The sequence below is a fragment of the Aptenodytes forsteri genome, unplaced genomic scaffold (genome assembly GCF_000699145.1).
Source record: "Aptenodytes forsteri isolate BGI_AS27 unplaced genomic scaffold, ASM69914v1 Scaffold494, whole genome shotgun sequence".
NCBI lineage: Eukaryota > Metazoa > Chordata > Aves > Sphenisciformes > Spheniscidae > Aptenodytes > Aptenodytes forsteri.
In genome coordinates this window covers 822,332-844,596 of record NW_008794455.1, presented here as the reverse complement: position 1 = coordinate 844,596, position 22,265 = coordinate 822,332, and the positions used below count along the sequence as shown (strand labels likewise).

The window sequence follows — 22,265 nt, the reverse complement described above, 5'->3', positions numbered from 1 at the left end:
CTTCCAGGGGTGATAGACTCTCTTATCCCCGGCTGATACCTGAGCAGGAACATTGTGCTTTGGTTTATTGCCCTTTTCATTCTCCAAATTACTGTTGGAGTTTAGGTCACCTCCCTGGTACATACCTTTTCAGAAAGAAGGGAGAGGGTAGATGCTGCATGCAAGGTGCTGGGGGTCGTTGGTAGGTGGAAAGGATGAGAAATACAAGGGGTTTTAGGTAACAGCAGAGATAAGAGTGTAGGGTGCCTTCCTTTACGCGGAGTGCTCAGTTACTGGAGCAAACCAAGGGGAGGAAGGGGCATCTGTGATTAGTGTAATATTATGGAAGTATCTGGCCAAACAAATAAGAGGGAAGAAATTTTAAGTTATGAGATGTTCATCTAGAAAAGATGTGGATTACGTTAGCAGGGTATGGCCCTTCCAGCCTGAAACTTCTGTGCATGCCCTGGGCACTGGGTGGGCTTGCAGGGATGGGACAGGTCGGTGGTGGTTTGTCAGCAGAGGGTGCCAGAGACCAACAAACTCGCTCTCTTTCAGCCTCCAAAGGGAAAAGCAGGTGTGAACTGCAGCACTCTGTGTTCTGGAGCCAACTTCCTTTCATGGGGCTGGAGCGCGGTGAGAGAACCACCTCGGACACCAAGAAACACTCTTGAAGCCTTGCCCTGAGTTTCAGCAGTGACTTTAGTTGTGCTAGTTATTTCCAGGGTGAGTTTTCCAAGAGATTGAATGTGATTGAGGCGTAAGGAGTGCGAGATGAGCAGGGAGAGCTTGGTTTGCGGAGTGGTACCCATTCGCATTGGTGGCAGAATAGGAGGACTTCACACATACTTCAAGAAGGTGGGGGGAAATAAGAAAAGGCAGCGATCAGCAGCTGTAGTCCCACACTGGGATGTGTAGGCAAGTTTGTATCTGTGCGTGCTGTCGGCCTGCAGGAGCCTCTTGGTGGGAGTGGAGATTTGCAGGTGACGAGGGATGTCGTTCTGGGAGCCTTTTAGAAGATGCTTAGAGCCAGCAGTGTGGTGACAGAGGGGGCCGCTGCCAGGCTTTTTTTTTTTCTCTTGGTGCAAGGAGCCGCCTCTTAGATGTTCTGTTGCAGTTACCTTCCAAGAAAGCAGATAGCAAACTGTCTCCCAAATAACCCTGGAGGTTACAGGGATACTTAGGAATCATATAAAGTATTTATTTTGTCCTACCTATCTGTGACTCTTCAGATCTATAAGAAGAAAGGGCAAACGTTATTCTTACCGAATGCCCTGATAGGCAAATACCCCGTGCGTGTGCCTGGGCTGCTTTCCTCTGACTCACACATGTGCCTTGAGAGTCATGGTGTCCCTCCAGCGGGAGAGCTTTGGGGCAGAAATCACTGAAGCATCACATTTAAAGGTCTTCCTGGGCTTTAAGAAACTGAAGTCCAAGCTGTGAATTTTTTTTTCTTTTTTTTCCTTCCTTTGGAAAGGAGGACTCGTCTCACTGCAAGAAGTTCTGTTAGATTGTCCCTGCCCGTCCTCTGGAATAACCCTCCTTGCTGTACCGCCGCAAACTGAATGAAGTAGTGTGTCGCTGCATTAACTTCAGTCAGATGCTGCTGGTAAACTGTTTATCCTGGCTGGAAGGGAAGTGGTGAGCCAGCCGTTTGAAGTTGCTGCTTTTATAATGTAGGGTCAACTCTACTGTCAGGAGTAAAACATACAGAAATTAGCTGCTGGCCTGTGATTTGCACAGTCAGCTATAGGTTATGAAAGGCTGGGTGTGAACTTCTTGGTTTCAAATATTGCTCCGCATGGTTGGTACCTGCATACGCCAATTGTTTTATTCTTGGTATCCTGTTGATGCCGATGATGTGCTGGACACTCAGCATGCATGCAGGAAAACATGTTCTCTGGGTACAGGGATTCTCCATGGGTTCAGGTTTTATTTTTGCCCTTGGTGTCACAACAATTTGCTTATTGATGTTAGAAACTTGGACAGGAACTTCCATTAAAAATACATTCTTGTCAAGCTGGCGGGTTTCACCATGCTGAGGGGGATAGCCTTGATAATCCAACAGACTTTGATAGACATCTGTTGATATTTTGTCAGCAGCTGTCAGTTTTAATGTCAGAACTAATGAGGCAGAGGGTGTACGCTAGAAGTGTGTAGCTCTACTGGTTTCTGCGGTATTTGTTCTGTTTTGAGCCTTCAGCGGTTCCAGTGAATCTTATGATGATAATAATGGTATGAAATGATTAAATGACTCCCATAAATGATCAAAAATCAATAATCATTTAATAAAAATTCCATTAAACCGAAGCGGAGAAAGAGGGATCTCCTTCTTAGAATGAGTCTAAATAAAATTAATCGATACAGAAGGCGGCTTTTAGCTGCAGGGTCTTGTCCTGGCCTGTTCCCAGTAGCACACTCGAGCGTTGGCTTCTGCTGTGCCGATGTTCCTGCCGGTGCTGTGCAGCCCTGTCCCGACGGGAGCTTGTCAGCCGGCCCGCAGGGTCCGGTGGAGCCCTGCCTGCTTCGGGATGGTGGTGAGGAGCTGAGGCTGCTTGTGGCTCTTTGCACAGATGCAGTGCTGCTGGCAGGCACTAGCTGACAGCTTCTGCTGCCTTTTTTTTTTATTTTCTTTTTTTTTTTGCTGGTGTCAGTGCATTTTTTTCTATCTCCTTATCACGGAGAAGTGAAGTTTCTATTTCTGGGTAGTTAAAGATTTATGTGATAAAGGAGACACCTATAAAATAGGTGGAACTGCTGTTTGCATTTCAGCCTGTGGTGTGAAGAGAGCACAGGCCTCTTTGTCACCTTTTTCCACTTTGAAATAACATAGGCTACTGAGATTGCTTGTAAATAGGCTCGGTATGTAGCTAATATGTGACATACTGAAGTTTGAGATGCCGTAATTCAAGAGTGGAGCAGAGATTTTGGGTGGTGTAGCTTAGCTTGTGTGTTATGAAGAATGAAGTGTTGGGTTTGTGGCTGATGGGAGCCTAAAAGCCAAATCTGACCCAGGGCTGCTGAATTGGGTTTAAGTATAGGATCCAAAGTCTGTAAAAGTCAATGAAAAGACACCCATGGTCTTCAGATAATGCTTTTGTTAAGACTTCTAGGACTACAGCTCCTTCACCCATGCTCCTAACTCATTTTTTTTCTGCAGAGGGATCCATAATGCTGGATATCTTTTGCTGTGTGTGCCTGTATGTTCTGTAACAATAAAGCAATAAAAGGCAGGTTGCAAAAATGTGATATAGGCTTAAAAATCACAGTATGGAGAAGACTACAAATAAACATTGCTTCCTAGTATTTGTCTTCTTGTTTCTAAAGCTTTAAGTTACTCTCACTTCACATTTTCAAATACTTTTCCATAACCAAGCAGAATAGAAACCTGCTTTTTTGTTTTGGTGACATTTTCTGAGGAGAGATAAGATTTTTTTCTTTTTTTTTTTAATGCAATCTCTTCACCCAGCTGCTGGGCTTTAAGGAAAGCACCAGCTATGGCAGGGCTTGAGATAACAGCACAGGAGCTGACCCCGCAGAGGGTTAACAAACTATCAGGAGAGAGATTTACTGCTTTTCTCAGCGTGGCTCCAAAGCTGAGGGTCTCTTGTTTGCTCCAGCCCCGTGATGGCCCTGCTTGAACTGAAATCACTCAGAAGGAAGCTGGTGGCCTCCAGTTCCCTGTCTGGTGGTGGCTGTGGCCTCAGCTGTTACTGAGGAAGCAGGACCATGAACTCTGTTTACAGAGTCAGGTGAAAAAGCCTCCCCATCCACCTGAATGTTACTTCATCTTTGGGGCAGTTATGAACTGCAGGCAGGGGTGGTGTCAGACATTTACTGGATATTCATCCTGTTTGCTTCAGACCGTGTGCATTATTCAGGATGACTGGGTGCAATCATTAGCTCGTTTTGCTTAAATATGAAACAAAATGCTCCTCTATGTCACTAGTCCCCAAATCAAGAGCTCAACAGTGCCCACACCTGCTCTGGAGAAAAATTGGAAGTCCTTGGAGAAGCAGTTTGGCAGCCCTTTGCAGAAGCCTTTTTCTTTAGCTGTTCCATGCTGGGTTTCTGTATGGGGAATGCTTTGAACCAAGCAGAAGACATCTGTAATAGCAATTACCTTCTAATGTGCCCTTATTCACCACTGTAAACTGATCACAACATCCTGCAGGATTGAAGATGTGGAGTTGCATTCTTCCTCTGGACGCACTTGATTTAGACCTAAGTGGGGCAGACCTAATAGGAAAAAAAACCACAAGCTTGATCCTGACTACCAAAATAGCAGGCAAGGAATGAGAGAATAGCCTTTTTAGTGAAGAAAAATTGAATTACATTTAATATTAATTCCTAAATTACTCTCGTATGAGGTAAAAAAAGTAAGGCTTGAGGGTTTTTAGATAATGTCAAGGTTGAAAGAAGCCTTGAGGAGAAATTGTGACTTTTTTTTACTGTTCAAAAGAATGGAAGTAGTGCCTCAAAGTGTCTTCTGGCAAGAAACTTTCACTTTGGTAAATTATTGGATGTGTCTGATGCCAGTGATGTGAATAACTACAGAGCGGTGCAGAACAAAACTGAGGCAGGTATTCTGCAGCAGGCAGTGATGCCTGGTAGGGTGAAGAACAGGGAACAGACTGGGGATAGCATGATGGTTTCTCAGGCATTACCCCTCAGTAGTAATGTTTGGCTGTCTTTAACTGTGTACATCCCAAATATAAGGAGTCTTTTAATATACAGTCTTCGAGCATACTACAGAATCGCAGAGTAGTTGAGGTTGGAGGGGACCTCTGGAGATCGCCCACGCCAACCCCATGCTCAGAGCAGGGTCAGTTACGGCAGGTTGCTCAGGACTATGTCCAGTCAGGATGGAGACTCTACAACCTCTCTGGACAGCCTGTTCCAGTGTTTGATCGTTCATACAGTAAAAAAAAAAAACCAAAAACCTGTTTTTTTTCCTAATGTTTAAACATGATTTCCTATATTTCAGTTCACGCCCATTGCCTCTTGTCCTGTCACTGGGCACCACCAGCATACAAAAACTGTAGGCAATTAAAGTAACACAGAAAGAATGAGTAAATGATAGATTCAAAATACCAAACTTCAAAGCAGTGGCATTTGATTTTGTTTGAAACTGGTGCTTTGCCTGACACTTTCTGACGTGTTTCTCAATGTGCTGTGGGACAGCAAAGCCAGTATGTTCAGCTGTGGGGTAAAGTAATGATAGAGGGTGGGATTCAGCTGGTTGGATGTAGATGGCTTCATCTGAGGTTGCCACTGAGACTCTCTAGACAGCCACCAGAGAGAAACGGGTTATTCCATAGATGTCGTCTTGAAGTCATCCCTGTTCGGGTGAGCTCCCTAGAGATCCCTTTGTATCTCCACTGATCAGACAGGGAGCCCAGATGGTCAGGTTAGATGCAGGTGTCTGCATGTGATAGATGGATCCTGCACAAAGTGCCCTTGGAGGGGCTCTCTGTCTCCAGAGCAGCACCGATACTGGGGATCGGTGGGGATCAGTCTTGGAGCTTAATGAGCAAACAGAGGAGATGGTCGTAGGAACAGCAGCTTACAGGTGTTCACATGGTGGGATGGCTGCCCTCAGACCAGGCTCCTCTGGGGAGAAGACTGCCTTCCCGTGGCGCTGGTGTGTCCAGCAGAGCCCACGGGGCCCTGCTTGTGTCTGTGGGACAGACCTGGCCCTTAGCTGTCCCATGGCCCCATGGCAGCCCCATGCACTAGAGGCTGAGCATGTCTCCCTTGGATCTGCTCTGGAGGCAGCTAGCCCTATCTGGTGTGCTGTTTAAAAGCTGCTCTAGATTTATGAACATGACCCCAGGACGTTGTGATTGAGGGTTTGGTTCCCTGCCCCTCAAGAGTCAGTCCTGCTGGAATTTCTATACGATGTTTGAAAGGGAGTGTAAAAGAAATCTTGTCAGAGTTCTGGGAATCTGCCCAAGCGCGTGTTTGTGTCGGTTACTGTGGTGGGGTCTTGCGGGGCGCAACCTGTAAAGCCATTGCTTGCAAGTGGGGAAGTCCTTCTCCTTTGCCGAACTGCTGAGCAGAACCAAATTCTTCAGAGCTCTGGACCATGAATGTGCCATTTCGGTGGGTTTGTGTCCTCTGGCAGATCACGGATGAATTACAACCATTTTTGTTTTCTATGTGACTAATGGGGTAAACTGCGTTTAGGCTAAAATACATTTGTTCCACTTTTTGTGTCTTCGCCCCTGCCCTGCTTTTTGCTTTTTTTTTTTTTTTGCTAAAGACCTTAAAGAAAGCGAAGGTCCTTTGCTGGTACAACATGTTGAGATTAATTCTGACCCGCTAGATCACATACTACAACTGCTTGCACTTAGCAGCTTGGCATGAGATGCTACCAAAGGTGACCTTCACGATGCCTAGTAAGAATATAAAGCTCTTGAATCCCCCTCTGAGTGACGTACACCTAATGCTAAAGGTGGGATAGAAGTTTTCAAAGTTACATATCATCGTTAGAAGAGCAGGAGGCTACTACTCTGAGGACATCCGGATGCACTGCTTGTTCTGTGTAATGTCCCGCTTGATGGTGCCTTACTTATACTGCTGCTAACAAAAAACAATATACTGATGTATACCTTTAGCCTGTTGTACAGTGACTTAAATCACTTGTTGTTATTGCTAGTCCATTTGTATTTTTCTAAGCATTTGTGTTCCACCAGCACACTCAGAGTGAGTACTCTCGAGGGGGAATTTCCTTCCTGATAAACAATTCTGCAATGTGATTCAGCAGGAAGGATGTGGTGGTGAAGGCACTGGACTGGGATTTGGGAGACATGGGTTCTGTTCCCAACTCTACCACAGTCAAGATGTGATGGGTGGAAGGGCAAGCAAACAAAGAGGAGGAGCTGTTTAGCTACGGCAAAAACATACTTTCACGTGGACTGTTTGTCCAGTTTGGAAGTTAGATAGGTCTGGTTTTTGTTTGGTTAATCAAGTAAACAGTGTTAGAGACTCCTGTTTGTGCAACTGAAATCTGAAAGCTAATCTTGACCTATTCCATTAATCTAGGTGTTGTTTTAACTACACGTTGTTTTAACTTGCAAGAAATTTCAGATGCCACTTTTCAGTGTTTCTTGGTTGACTTAATTCACCGATTCACCATTTAGTTCTCTGATCTTCAGGCAATGTACTATGACTTCTGCGCTAAGTTGTATATGCACACAGTTTCTCCACTGTCTTGCTTAGATACGAAGGCAACAGACCACACACAAGATATTTCTTTTGTCACACAGGGTGAAGTTCCTACAGTTTGATAGTAACACTACCTTTTTTCTTTTCAGAAGCAAGAGCTTGGGCTACCAACTCTGAGCTGTAGACCACTAAGCTCAGCATCCTGATTTGGTGCCACCTTTGGGAGGATGAATCAGGACAGTGACTCAAGTGATCAGCCCACTGGTGAGTTTTCTGCTTGTCCAAGCGTTTGCCTATCTTCTCCTGTTTGTCCAGCATGATTTGCTTTCCATTCATTTTCCTTAGTGCTATTGGAGGAGAATGCTTCATCACAAATAGAGCAAAACCTGTGAATTCAATGCTAAATTGTGTGCCATGAAGGTTACTGGATCTTTGAGGTTTCCTGGTCCACATCTAGATATCAGCGTCCTTTAAAATTGTATTCCAGGTTGAAACTTCTTATAACAACTGTTTTTATAACTTCTTGCACACACATAGCATTTTCATGTATGTCCCACAAAGTTTCAGTGTTAGGATCCTTGCCGGAGAGATTGAATGGACAGGAATTTATTACTTATTCTGGCTCAGTCCTGCCATAAATTTCCTCTGCTCTTCCATCCCCATCTTTGGTTATTGGAATTCAGTATCATCTAGTGCTTCTGGCAGTTTCTGCAAAGGAGAAAGGCCTGGGAGGCGCGTAAGCCAGAAGCAGTGCCTGACAGCCTCCCAGGCTCTTGCTCAGCTGTGTGCTTTTTTGGATGTGTAAAGGGGCATTCTTAGTTCTGACGTGAGGGCTATTTTTTGACAGTTTCCATTGTTCCCTACTCTTTGTTAATGGGTGAGGTCTTTTCGTCCGATTCCTTTTTCAGAAATCGAGGCTGTTATGAGAGCTGTCTGCTCACAGGTTTGGGGACGTGTCTTTTGTTGTCAAGAGTCCTGAGAGTTTCTTCCTCCCTTTTTCAGACTTACTCACGCAAACTCGTCCAGACAATATCTGTCTGAGGGAACTGCTAGGATATCCCCTTGCTGGGATAGCAGGGAAAGTGGTCCTCATAGCCACCACCCTTGTGCCATGCTCTTGCTGTCACAGTCCACTTGGCTGTAGGCAGAGCAGATTGATGAGTTTGGGGTTCTGAACACCTGCCTACACTAAAGATCTTGCTGTTGTCTATGGGTTTGAATCTGGGAGTTCAAGAATGGAAAATTTTCGGAAAATTCCTGTGGTAACATGGAATATCTATTCTTTAATACTCTGCATGTGTTTTTATTACTGTGAACAGATGATGATTACACGTCAGGATGTCATGCAGATTCATGAATCATCCACAAAAGGACCTAGAGGCTGGGTCTTTGGAAAAAGACATTCAAGGAAAGTCTCCATAACACAAACCATCCTGGGTGCTCATGAGAAATATGTGGATCGCATGGTCAGAATATTCATAGATTGCTCATTGCAGCGTTGTTTTTTGTAGGGGTAATAAATGTTATGCTTTGAGTTTAGATCCACTCTAAAACAGGCACAGGAATGAAGCTGTCAAGAGGGACATATTTCCGATGTACTACTTGTATGGATTTTACACCTTCTGTTGAAGCTTAGTACTGGTTACTCTTGGAGTCAAGATACTGGGTTAAACAGGCCTGATCCACTATGATTTATATCTTGACTGAAGATAGGGATCTTCAAATTTGGACCTCCGTTTGTTCAGCATCCAGCACCAGCCCTCTGTAGCCACCTAGTAAGTTTTACATTGTCAGTTCATTTCATTATCTAAGCCTTGCTACCACTGTAGCTATACTTAGAGAGGAAGGATATTATAATCTTGTGAAAGATTAAAATATTTTTACTGTAATCCAGCTGGAAGGTAGCACTTTTCTCAGGGTAAGAGACAGCCAAGGTTTTTCCCATTCTGTCCTCCCCTTGTATGCAGGAAGGAAGTGCTGGCAAAGGCCCCCTCAGCTTCCTGTCGACTTCGGAGCGCGTTTCCAGACACAACCTTCTCCACTATCCATCACCCAGCCCAGCCAAACAATCACAGCAGCGCAACGGGAAAAACACACGTCTCGCATAAACACTTTGGAGGCAGCGTGAGCGCAAACCACTGGGGTTCATGCACAAGCCAGTTTGGTCTGTAGGCTGTGTCTGATAGCAGTTTACTGAGGATTTTCTTCCCTTCCCTTTATAATCAAGTACTTCAGTAATCAAAATTCCCCTTCAGAAGAAGCAGCTTAACAAAGAAAAAAAGGGGAAAAAGAAGGAAAAGGGCTGATGTTTAGTAAAGAAGCTACTGCACTGGCAGGTTGTGGAGCCTTAAGCCAAGGAAATGACTGGGGATGCTCTCTGGTCCAGAGCACCCCAGGGTGATGTGTCTGGCCACAGGGGAAGGAAGTGACTGTTGTCTGGCATGACGGAGGCAGAGGTTTCTGTCAGATCTTCAGGGTAGGGCAGTGATGAGGCAAACGCTATCTGTGATGCCTTAAAGAAGGAGGAAATGAATAAGGTGGAGGCCTCACCTTTAAATTAATCACCTTTGCTGAGTATGATTCTGTGCCTCTCTCCAAGAAAAGGCTCAGAACTGAACTGTAATCTTTTTCTTGTATTACTGGTTTTGTTTAAAAGCTGCATTACAATATTTAGATAATATTTTCAGACCTGTCTGCTCTGTAACCTTTTTTTAACCATTCCTTAAAACAGCTATTTGTTTTTTTTTTTTTTCAGTACAGCTTTAGTATTCTCGCCAACTTTGAGCTGGGGATTCCATTTTGGTTCTGATAGCAAAAGCCTGCAAAGATCAGTTGTTAAGAGATGATGAGCAATCACTGAAACACCTCTCAAGATCACTGTATAATCCTGTTGTACTACTGGATATGACAGAATATCAAGAGTCTAACTTGACAGAGAAACAAGTTTGCAATATTTGAGGCTTAATTTTCCTTATACATCTAGCCTGAATGCTTTATGTGTAAGGCTGAGCACCTAGGTTAGTCTTTTTGGGTGTGAGCATCCACACAAATAGAGCCCTGTCTGCATTACCATGTTCTCACTCTGCATTTTCCGGTAGGTATTTTGGAAGCCATCCTATTGTTCTTTGGCCTGAGACACTCCAAAGCTACCTCCTAGTAGGTTGTGTCCAACAGCAAGAGGACTGGTTTGTATTTGGGAATGGAAGGAGGGGGATGGAAAGACTACCAACCACCACAGCAATTACACCTGCCCTCCTTGTTTCACATTGATGCTGCCCATGTTGAATTGTACTCTCTGTTTGAGCCCACACCTCTGAGTCAGCTAAGCACATCAGCTTGTAAATTAGTGTGTAATTAAAACACCTCGAAGACTTCTCTGTTTGGTCATTGGAGGGTTTGGGGTAAAATTCAAGTCAGAGTCCAGCTTAATGATAAATTTAAAACTTACCCTGAAATTTCAGCAGTTGCTCATAGTGTAAGAAAATAATATTTTGTGGGGTTACGTTTTCCCGAATTAACTGACACTGCAGGATTCCTTCAACCTTTCCTCTGACTTCTCTCTGAAAAAGGCCGCTGTCAGTAATTTCTGCAGCGTGACTTATTTTTGCAGCGTGCCTGGTGTACTCAGAGTCAAAATAGTATTTACTTAAGGCTACGTTTTGGTGACGTTGGGATGAAACTTGAATATGAGTGTAAGCTCTAGAATTAAAGACAGAGTATGTTGTTTTAATGACAAGGTTTTTAGGCTAGAGTTGTGGAAGTAATTGGTGAAGACTTTCCAGAAACAAATTGCATACTACTGAAATCTGGCCACTCTGTCCCCCTACGCATACTGGCCGATGTGGTGGTTTTATTTGTAACACGTCTTTCAGTGCAGTTTATGCTTTTTATACTTTCTTACCATGTAAAAACCAGTGTGTAACTCTTAACTGTCTTGACAAGCAAAAAATCCCCAGCTCCATGCTGGCTACCTGCACAAGCACCTCGTCTGCCCAGCCAGATGTGCCTTTCTGTGGTTATTTAATTCCTTCTCTGTTTCACATTTTTATTGTCCTTTGTCTGGGCTTGCAACAGGCATGGGGTGGGGAGTAAGCTCCTTAAATGCCTTTACCATACTCTGTGGGACAGAAATTATTTCTTATTTAAGGTCTGTACAGAATGCAGTATTATGGAGTCCTCATTTACAATCTGAAGGCATTTCTGAAATGCTAACAATTATTTTTAAATCTACCAGAAATGCACATGAATAACACCAACAGAAAAAAAAAAAAAAGGTAAAAGTTACAGGGGGTGGGAAGGATAATAAACAGCAGTAATAGCTGTATGTTTATGAAAACAATAACAAAACCAAAAAACTTACCCATCAGGGCAATGGCCTAGAACTAAGAAAAGTCAGGTTTCCCCACTGGTCAGGGCTGAAAGTAGATGCTGTCAATTGAAGTTGTCAACTTCAAAAGAAAAAAAGCAAAACTCAGCAACCTAGTTTCAGGTCCTGCCATAGACCCAAAGTCCCCAGACAGTTTGTGGCATTTGGCAGTCTCATTTCCCTGTTTTGTGAAAGTATTAATCTTCCCCTTTGTGAAGCTGCTTGACTGTACATGGGAAAGTGCTCACATTAACAGCATGCAAAACTTCTTAATTTCCTTCTAGAAAATAATTTATTGTGTCCTTGCTTGTCCTGGCCATCCTGTTTGGAGGAAGGAGACATCACTCTAACGGGCAGTGGGTGCAATTCTGCTCAGTTCCCACATGCACTGAGCTCTTATTTATTTTATTAATCTAATTATGCACTGTGACAGCAATGGGTTAAAAAAAAGAGACAAGACTGTGATTTGTTGACAGTGTCCCTTTTAAGTACAAGAGTGCCAACTTGAAATCAATCCACCGCATGCTAGCCGAGCAATGTAAGGAACGCGGGACGGCAGTAACATGATCAGATTTGCTGAAACCACCGAGCAAAAGTGCTGCTGCGCTGGGAGAGGCTGCGAGCAGCGGAGGTGTTTATTTCAAGAGACTGTGGCTAGGAGGACTGGTAATTCTCAAAGAAGTGAAAGCAGGCAGGGACTTGCAAGCCCCTTCTGACATGTGCTAGTGGCTGTCATGGTTCATGGCTTAAGGGAAGACACGTCCTCAGGACTGCCAAAGTCTCTGAAAAGTCAAAGAAATAGGCTTGTGATAGTAAATGCTGTTTGCCCAGGGATACAAAAACACTGTGTGACTGAGAAGAATTATGTTTAGATTGGACATGTGGTCATACGGCACAAACTGATCAATAACAAAGAAGTTTTCCATGAATTGCCTGCTGGTCTCTACATTCCTCTCTGCAAAAAGGGATGGAGCGTAAGAGCTGTTTCCACCCACTCTGATTCTTTCACATAAATCTAGTGAAGACAAGGGTCAAGTTAAATCCTTAAAACCTTCACAAACTCTAGCAAGGTCCAGGTAACAAACACTGGAGGAAAAACATACTGTGAAATCAAACAAGCAGTAGTTATGAGAAAGACTGGAGGCAAAACTGTGTCCTACAACCCAGGACCGCGTAACTGCCTCTTGGTGCCTGTTACCATGCAGCACCTTGAGAGATTACAGGGTTTTCTGCATCCCCCTTTCCCTGGCTCCACAGCTCTTGTTCACTAGGCAGATGTCCTCTTCTCCAGCTTGACAAGAACCTGCAGGGTGCTGTGTGCTCTGTAGGAGCAGAGGGAGTTGCCTGCAGCACGTAGCTGCAGATCTTCTCACCCAAGGTGTCTGCCCCTCAACAAAAGGGTTTGGGAGTAAAAACGCAGACTCCACTTGTGTGCGGGGAGGGAGGAACGACTCTGCCACTGCAGGGATTCATTTTTGTTTTAGTGGGAACTGTGAGGCAATAGAAGTGTCCTGCTCTGAGTCTAAAGCAGTGTTTGCTGTGTGTGTGATTGTGCGTTCTTTTAAATTAAACTATTTTGCAAGCACTTCCTTCCTGCATTTCTCAGAAGGAGGGAGGGGGGGTGTGCAAAGAATGTTTAACTGCCTTTGACGGAGGAGGAAAACTGAAGAAAACAAGAGTTGCAATCCTAACTACTGACCTTTTACTTGAGCTTGGTGATGTTTTTCAGCAGCAGAGCCTCCAGGGAGTAACAGCATCCTCCTTGCTATTGTGCTGCCTGCCCAAAAAGGGGGCTAAAGTTCAGCTTTTATGATGTTCTCACTCTGGGCTTGTGGGAAAAAGGCCACATTCCCTTTCTTAGGTCATACGAGTGCAAGAGATGACAGAGTCCTACAGTCTAACCCCAGGGCATTAGGCCAGTTCAGAATGAGACTGGGATAGACAGCTTGGTAAATATGCAGCCAGCTTTTTCTCCTTACAGAGATTCACAGCAGGTGGGAGGGTAATTTACATTGTTAAATTAAAAGGCACTGATTTATTTTATGTTGGTGTGTTATTGTTTCATAAAAGCACATGTGTTGCCATTACTCATAATGGATTCTTGCACTTTATTGTTAAATACTCCTTTTCCACTTTGGTCGACAGTTACTGGAAATGAATGTTATCCACTAAGACAAAAACAAAAGGCAAATAAGCATAAAACAAACCCCCAACCTCCTGCCCAACAAACCACAGGTTTTTAGGGAACCCTCCACACTTTTGAAGATTGAGATTATTGCAGCAGATGTTCTCAAATTGTGCTCCTTGTCCATCACACTGTTTATTCCCCGTACCATGTGGTAGGGGCTAGAGAGCCATCGGTCCCTTTGCTCACTGGTTCAGATCAGGCTCCCCATCTCATAGGTGCCAGCTAGTCTTTCGCTCAGCACCGTGGTAGGCTGAGTGTTGCCAGTTCCCTTAGCAGCTTCTAGTGTTTCTATCCATTGAGGTTTCCTTCACCCTCATTGTTGAAGTGTCGTTCAGTAGATACTGAGCTGGTGTTTCTAAATGGCACGATCCTGGCTATGGAGAGATGGTTGTGCTTCCCGAAGAGTTGAGCAGAGGAGGAGGTTCTGCCTGGAAAGGCTGCCTGTCTTAAGTATAAATGCTGTTTTAAAGTAACTATAAGACATACTGTTTAAAAAATAAATCTGGATGATGCTGATGTCCATCTGCATTTGCATCCTTTCAGCAGTGCTTGCAACTTGTGCTCAAGGTGCTGCAGCATCTTAGCCTGGCCATACTGTGCTGCAGCAGACTAAGAGATCCTGTCTTGTGGCTGATGCATGAGTTTTATCTTAAGTTGGAGCCTTCTCTTTTGCATCGTTGAGCACATAAAACTCAGCATTGTACCTAGCTACCCTGCAGTTCATTGAAGAATATGCATCACTACCTATTATATAATTAATCATCTGTATCTCTATATGTTATAAGGAAGGATGTGTGTTTTGGCAGAACGGAGCAAATGGAAGTGCTGACTGATCTAGCGGCTTAATCGCAGCTGCAAGGGAAAGGTCTTGCTCCCTGCCCTTCTCCCTCACGCCCTCGTACCCAGTCCTGGGTACATGAATCATCCTCTTTGCTCCAGTGCTGCTACCTTGGACCCTTCACTGAGTTGGTTCAATTCACTGGCCCAGCAAGAACTGATCCGTATTTTGGCTGAGTTAGTTTATTGCCAACAGCTTGGGTGGGCCTGGCTTGTGAACGGTCTGCTAAGGACCAGAGCCTGTGCAAGCTGGGGCAGGGAAGGGGCTCTCCGCATTTCAGCGGGGCAAGCTGCTGGGTGGGGAGGGTTCAAGTTGGTTGGTGTAACTGCACTCGCGTGCGATATGCAATAGAGATGTAGCGAGGACGAGTCACTTTGCTTTTGCACCAGCAAAGTGGTGAAATACAGCCAGATATTAATTCAAAGTACTTAAAAGATGTGTATATGCCAAAGCACACCTTTGGGTGGCTGTTTTATGGGTGCAGATGTGTTAGGTGTCCCCCCCAGTCATGCTTTCACCTTCCTGGGTACCTCACACCTGTGACATGGTGGAGCATGCGATTGTGAGGGCCAGCTCGACACACCTTGTTGATGGGGTTGGTTTTGGTCTTTTAACACTGAGCCTTGCCTTTGCAGCGTCTTCCAATGACTGACCTTCAAATTTGGTAAATATAAATATCTAGTTACTTGATATATGAAGGCAGATGTTTGGGTTGTGGAGGAGAGAAATGAAGCACTTGGAGTCGGTCAACCCTATGGCATTTCTGGTTATCATAGTGAGTGGTAGAGTACAAATTAATGCTGGGAAAACAGGCTTGAAGATGAGGGAGGTTTGCCAGGAGGTTTGCCGCAGACAAGAGAGTTGGGCCCACGATGTGAAACCAGCGGGCAGTGGCATTCAGATAACCTCAGGAGCGTGTCTGATCAAGGCAGAATCACCTTTTTTTTAGCCGGCTTGAAAATTGCTTAATATTAATCTGTCTTTCTGACTTACAAGTATTGGTTTTCATATATACAAGAAAATGCCTGTGGCAGCCTGACATACAGTACTGTCTTGGCATAGGTGCTGGATATACGGTCTTGCCCAACTGCCCACTCTCCACCATCAGCTAAGTAGTGAATGGCTTTAGTGGCTGTGGAAGAGCCACCATCCCTGTTGACTTCCAGGGAGGGAGGCCATTTTATGGAATTGTAGGCTTTGGCTCTACAGATCATTCATTTAACCTTATTTAATTTTGCCTAATTTGAGGAGGTATCTCTTTTCATTTTCTTCTGGATGCTCTTTGTACTTAGCTACACAGACATTGGGAGGGAGAAGACTTTTTCTAAATTGTTTGATTTTTCCTGGGGAAAAAGAAATTAAGATTTATTATTGGTTTTCCCTCCCCAGGGCTCTACCTCAGAAAAACCTTCTGTAAAGCAATTTTCAGCTTTTACTTCAAGAAGTATGTAGCAAGCTATCAGTAATTCAGCATAACAAAAGTTCACATAGTTCAGAGCTTTCATGATTACAGAGAAGCTTTTCTTGGGATTTTTAAAATGTCCTAGACACAATTAAAAGAATTTCTCAGCAAGGAGAGTGCAAGCTGGGGACTCTCCAGCAGATGTAATCACTCAAGGAAAACTTTGTTTGGCTTGGCTGGGTCCTGCCTTCGTTCCATGCTCTTTCATCCCGCCGCCGGTCTTTGTCTCTCAGTCTTTTGCAGTGTCTCTCTGTCCGTCTTTGTCTCTGTCTGTCTCTCCCTCTTTCGATCTGCCCCGCATTCCCTTGCAGGCTGAATGGGACAAGCGTTAACCTGGCTACTTCCAAGACAAACAGCGAGTCAGATTGAAAGAGGGGGGCCTTTGGCTGTCATGAGACTTCGCGGTCGCTCACTTCCTAGAATTAAAGGCTGGGAGTTGATCTTTACGCCAGCCAAGCCGGAGACAATGATTTGGTTTCCATTTTGTTCCTTTGATACTGACTTAAATATGTGCACCAAATGGGAAAACAAAATTTACAGCTCACTTCCTAGAAATAAAGGCTGGGAGTTGATCTGTACGCCAGCCAAGCCGGAGACAATGATTTGGTTTCCATTTTGTTCCTTTGATACTGACTTAAATATGTGCACCAAATGGGAAAACAAAATTTACATAAAAGTAAGTAGAAATCCACTTTCTTATACAGATCTGTTCTACCCTGTGTCTTCTGATATGGATAACAGAGGTAGCAAAAGTCATCCGTTGTTTCATAAAGGACTTTGGAAATCAGGCCTGCTGTTAGAGAACTGATTTGTAAATGAAATCCTGACTGTGGTGTAGGTTTTTTGGTCGCCCTGAGAAGATGGGACTGGTGCAGCTGGAATCCCGGTGGGCGAGAGGAGACTGCACAGACGTGTAGCGGCTCCAGGCACGGCTTGTGGGGGACATTGAGAGTTCCTGTGGTCCCTCCCACCCAGGAGGGTTTGTGCCTTCACTGGGGGCTGCACACTGGGTTTCCAGAGCTGCTGATACCAGGCTAGAATGAGTTAGAAGTAATTGTTAAAACAGATGGATCCCTGCTGACGTGAAAATGAGGGAGGTCAGAATCGGGCACCTGTTCTCGTTTCCTTGGGGGTTCTGCTGGGAGTCTTTGGGTAAACTCCTTCACTTCCCAGTGCCCGTGTGTGGAACAAGTGCAGCATCTTCATGCCTTATGAACTGTAATGTATAGCCTGAGGTGCAGCTTTTTAAGGAAACCAACACCTGCTCAATGTAGAAAAGGAAAAATACAAACATGGAGGGCTGTTGTCTTCAAAGTAATACATGGTGTTGGCAGCTCTTTATGATAGTGCTTCATTCAGCACTGCTGCTTTGGGGTATGTCTTGGTAGCATCGTTGACTTGCAAGAAAGCGTTGAAGTGGTCACAGTAAGGACTGTAAAAGGATTGCATTTGGGAGATCAACATGTCCTTGACTGCATGCAAGTCTGATAGGGAGACTTCAGAGATCTTTATTTCAAGTGTCTTTGAAATAAAGAAAGCAGTGGTGGAGGAGGGTGACCACTTGGAAAGGATTTTAGGTAACTGCAGCTCACAAACACATGCGGAGCGTGTTAGGTTGTTCAGGTAGCTTTGTGTCAAACTTGGTGATGTTTTTGCAATGCCAGGGAAGCCAGTACAGAATTCCTAATGTGTTTGCTTTGGTGCTCCCAGAGGTCCAAAGCCAGCTTCTTCTGAACCAGCTGCAAGCTGTTATGGCTCATACAGTCTGTTGTAACTCCTGGATAGAGGATGCTCTAGATAGCAGAAAGAATTGTTGAAGGTAAGTATTACATTGTCACATCTCTCATACTTTGTGATCCGTTTTCGGGATGGCGCTGTTGTGACAGTGCACAGGCACTTTGATCTTTTAATCCCTAGCAACTGCATGGTGCTCTCCTTGGAGAGCCGTCTCAGACTACCTCCTTCTACTCCCCGCGGCTCACTTGTTTAAACTATTACTGAGTCCACATATTTATTATCCTTCACTTCAATATCTGATTGTACTCATTTTCTATTTCAAGAGTTTTTACGTTCTCTATTACATCATTATTATTCTAACTATGTGCTCAAATAGGTCTGTGGCGGCCGATGTACTATAAAACAAAGTATTGTTAATATCAGGTCTTTAGCGTCAGGCCCTGTGTCTAGCAGTGTACAATGACACGATTGTACTTTTGACTGATCGGAGCACCGTGGCGTATGGTCTGGTTCTTCCATGGGATATGATGACATGCAAAAGACTATAATGAGTATTATATTTTAAATTATATGTGCATTTTAAATAGGCAAAGCTATGAACAAATAAGTACGTGAAAGACTGTTGAACTTCCCTGTTTGACAGTTATCAGCTAATTCTTGGAAATCCCAAGCCAAAATATTTAGCGGTATTAATTTTCCTCTGAGGCTGAAGACGGAGGAGACTTTAACTCCAGTCCTCGGTAATTCCTAAACAGGAATGACCCCTCAGGAAAGTCAGGCTGAAACATGCTATCCTTCTCCTTCGTTATTTTTCTTTGATTCCATGTAAACCATTCTGCGCTGAGTGGTTTATATACTCCAAATGTCTCCTAAAACACAGAGGGATGTCCCGCTCCCAGCCTCTCACCTATCCGTTCCAGCTTCCTTGCTGAACGCCCCATTCTTTCTGCTACCACAGCAAGGCAGCCGCTGGCAATTAACTTTCCAGACTGCACTTTTAGGTTTTTCTAATATACCTGTCTCTAAGTATACCTTATCCTTTCTCCCTGCTTGTGGGGAGGGAGAAATGAAAAGGAGTGATGTATTAAAGCAAATGCAAGTTAACGCTGGGTCACCTGCAGTCTGTTCAACCAGTTCCTGGTTACATTAGCATTATCTTGCCCTGTAGCTGGATGTTTCTAGCTGGGTGTATTGCCCATGCGTATGGGTGACAAGAGCATGGGTGTGAAGACGAGTACCTTTCCCCTGCTCCAGAACCACCCCTAGGACGATGTTGTTGTGCTTTTTGGACATGAGCTGGTTTTCTGCTTTAAACTGCAGTGTGCTGCAGGGCTGTACCAGCTCGTCTTAATTAGCGGACAGCAGTGATTGCAGCACCGTACTCTGCTATATGATTTGGGCATGTTGCAAGTTCCCTCATTGATGAAATTGCGATGAGGGGTGATAAGGTTCCCTCTCAGGCAGTGATGGACATTTAAAATGCTCCAAAGTACCCGCGATGATTACTCAGGTTGAGTGAAAGGCCTGAGAAACGCCTGTGAAATGGTACTCACTGCCACAAACTGCTTTATAATCCAGCCTGGCTTCCCTGTCTAGCAGTAGGACGGTTGCAGCACCCTGATTCTTTGTAGCCCACCCCATCAGCGGTCCCTGAACTGAATACGGTTTTGGGAGGTGGCAGGATATTGCACACTAAGCTGTTTTTCTCAATTTTGATTCAGCAGTGTAACTCAGTATCTCACACTAAAAAGACTTTCCATTGGTATTCATGGCTCATATAACAGCTCCTCAACTGTTTCCTGCGGGTTCGGAGGGAAAGGATCTTTCCATGCATAATTTAATCACATTCAGCAGTGCAGCAGTTGGATTTTTTTTTTGTTTTCCACAGAAAATCTGTAACATCTTGTTAGTTAAATCTTATACTTTTAGAACTGTCAGTGAGCTTGCTTATCTTGTTCATTCAGATAAACACCTCTCAACATCCTGTTTTTCTTATGTCATACGAACAGGAAGAGAACGATTGTTTGAGATGTGCGTCAGTCATAATTGTAACCAGGCAGCCATGTTACCCTCCCCATTGCCATAGAAACCAACAAATCTCGTCAAACATGTTGGTGGTGAGCTGACAGGTATCCTTTCTTTTCTACTTAACCTCCCAAGAACTATAACTTTGCAAGTCATGTGTAGGACCTCTCAAAGATTTTTTTTTTATTTTATCTAAGAGGGTGCACCTATAAATTTTGCAAGTGAATAGCCATCGCTACTTTTATCTTAAGTAGCAGCGATATCTTTTATTTGGCCTTGTATCTAGTAATAGTAACACTGAAAAAATCCAGTGCAAGCTGTTTAGTCTGTGGTAGCGCAGTGTGAAGTATTGGGCAAGTTTTTGCCTGAGCCTGCGTGTAATGTCTGTGACGTGTCCTAGAGAAGAATGGTTTGAGCCAGCCCACTTATGGAAAAACATTTGGCTATTTTGCAATCACTTAAAGGTGACCTGGAGAGCTTTGTGCATGGAGGGAGCAGATTCAGCGTTTGGGGCACACTTCGGAGTAATTGGAACTGTTCCTGGCACCTCAGGTTGGGATTTTCAAAAGCAGCAACAGGAGCAGAGTTATGTATGAAGAACACGTTGTTTGAAGATTCTTGCTTTCTCTGGCAATATTGAGTATCAGTACTGGAGACAGAGTTTTAACGTAACACTCTGAGATGTAATTAGCTATAGGAAGAAGAAGGAATTTTTTAGTGTAGGAATTTTACCATTATTTTCTTCAACATAAGCAAAGTAGCAATTGCACTCTGCCTGTGGAGAGCTTGATCCGGCCTGGACAAATGGGTCTTCTCCACTTTGTTTACTTGAGCCTTTTAATTACATTATATGTAACCCGAAGGGAAGCTGAAAAGCTACTGTAGCAGCCATATTTTTGATTAGAAGACAGCTGTGATATTTTCTCAAATTAGCATTTAAAGCAAATCAGTTTGGTTCGATATACTGCCCAACAAGAGCGTGGATCACGGATGCCCACATCTGCCCTTACTTGCGCGGCTGTTACTCATAGCCTGTCTCCCCATGCAGGCAGAGGAGGAGGAGGGAGGAGAAAAGGAGGAATGCACGGAGCTGGTAATAGTGTTGGAGACATCATCTCATGAACACACAGCCTGAGGGACAGAAAATAAGCCAGCTGTGACTGGGAACTGCTGGCCTGGAGGGGGTGATTGTTAGTTACCCACTGTTACCTGTGCCTTGAACGAATGGCCAAGGAAAGAGCAGCAGAGGGAAAAGTGAATTTCCTAGCAACAGACTTCAGGAAGGCAGGTGGTGACTTCCAGGACACGGTGCTGCGTGATGCAGGGCACCATCATTCAGCATCTGAGAGTGAGAGGTGAAATACTGCTGGTGGGTTGGTTAGCGTGTCTTCCTTTTATCCTCCCCCGGTGCTCAGGCTGACGACGTGGAAGTAAACAGAAAAAAAGTAGCATTCGTACGTAATTCCTACATATCTACATTTACAAAAAACTGACAGAGATAAAATCTGAAGAGGCATTCGTTTCAGTTTTCTGTATCTTTCCTCTCAGCAGATCTGTTAAGGCTAAAAATACCCATGCATTGGGGGAGATGACACTAATTATCTGCTGCAGACTTGAGCTTTTTTTTTATTTTGTTTTTTAATGAATGGGAAAGATTCGTACAAGTTTTAACGTGTTGGGTAGAGCATATGAAGAGGAACTCTCACACAGATACTGGAAAACTGTGCATTTCAAAGTAAATACTTAATAAAAGCACTAAGTGGCAAAATGTACTGTGTTCTTAAATTTCTTAGCCTTGTTCCGATAGTTGTGCCTTCCTCCTTCGATTCGGCCTCTGTCAAGCATTGGGCAATAAAAGCTGTGGGCTTTTTCCTTTCTGGAAAAGTTAGTTTCAGTTGTAATTGCAAGATGCTGATCTTGTCTCTAATACCCACCGTTAATTGGAGCTTTTACTCAGCTGACAGCTCTAGCTTCTGCCAGTCAATCTGTGTGCTAAGGAAAGAATTAGAGCTGTTACGATAACCCGACTCCAGAAAGAGAAAGTGCCAGAAAACTTGGAGGTGCTGCAGTCTTGTTTCCCCCCCCCCTCATTTTCTACTGGTAGAAGACTGGTCAGTGTATTGAGATCTACAAAAGCAGTTTTTATAAAGATCTGTATTTATGACGTGCACCCCTGCTTTCCCTGCACGTAGCTCTGGCATGATCTTCCTCTCTTAAGCAGAACTTGTCAGTGTTTTCCAGCAGTGTGGTACAAGAGTTTTCAGCACAGTTTCCCCATCCCAGGTGAGCTGCAGCCCTACGTTCCCATGAGAAAGCTCAGTTGCACCTTTATTTGCTTCGCTCAATAAGCTGGACTCTTCACAACTCATTACAGAAAAATGTTTCCATCCTCACTTCTATGTGACACAAGATTTGGAGTGTCTTTTGAATGTTTTGTTAAAGCGTTTCAAGGTACAACTTGATAGAAAGCTCACGTGAACCCTAACTTAGGTGAAACTCT

At 44.2% G+C, this 22,265-nt stretch overlaps 1 protein-coding gene across 4 annotated transcripts in view; it reads left to right on the top strand.

Annotated features, from left to right (window-relative positions):
* Positions 1–7,302: 7,302 nt before the first annotated feature.
* EXD3 (exonuclease 3'-5' domain containing 3) overlaps positions 7,303–22,265 on the top strand; it is a 234,744-nt gene continuing 219,781 nt past the window's right edge. For all 4 annotated transcript variants that reach the window (XM_009290644.2, XM_009290648.2, XM_009290647.2 and 1 more), the window contains exon 1: positions 7,303–7,413. In XM_009290644.2, the coding sequence (XP_009288919.1) occupies positions 7,377–7,413 (37 nt within the window). In that variant the 5' untranslated portion in view covers positions 7,303–7,376. The remainder of the gene's footprint in view (positions 7,414–22,265) is intronic.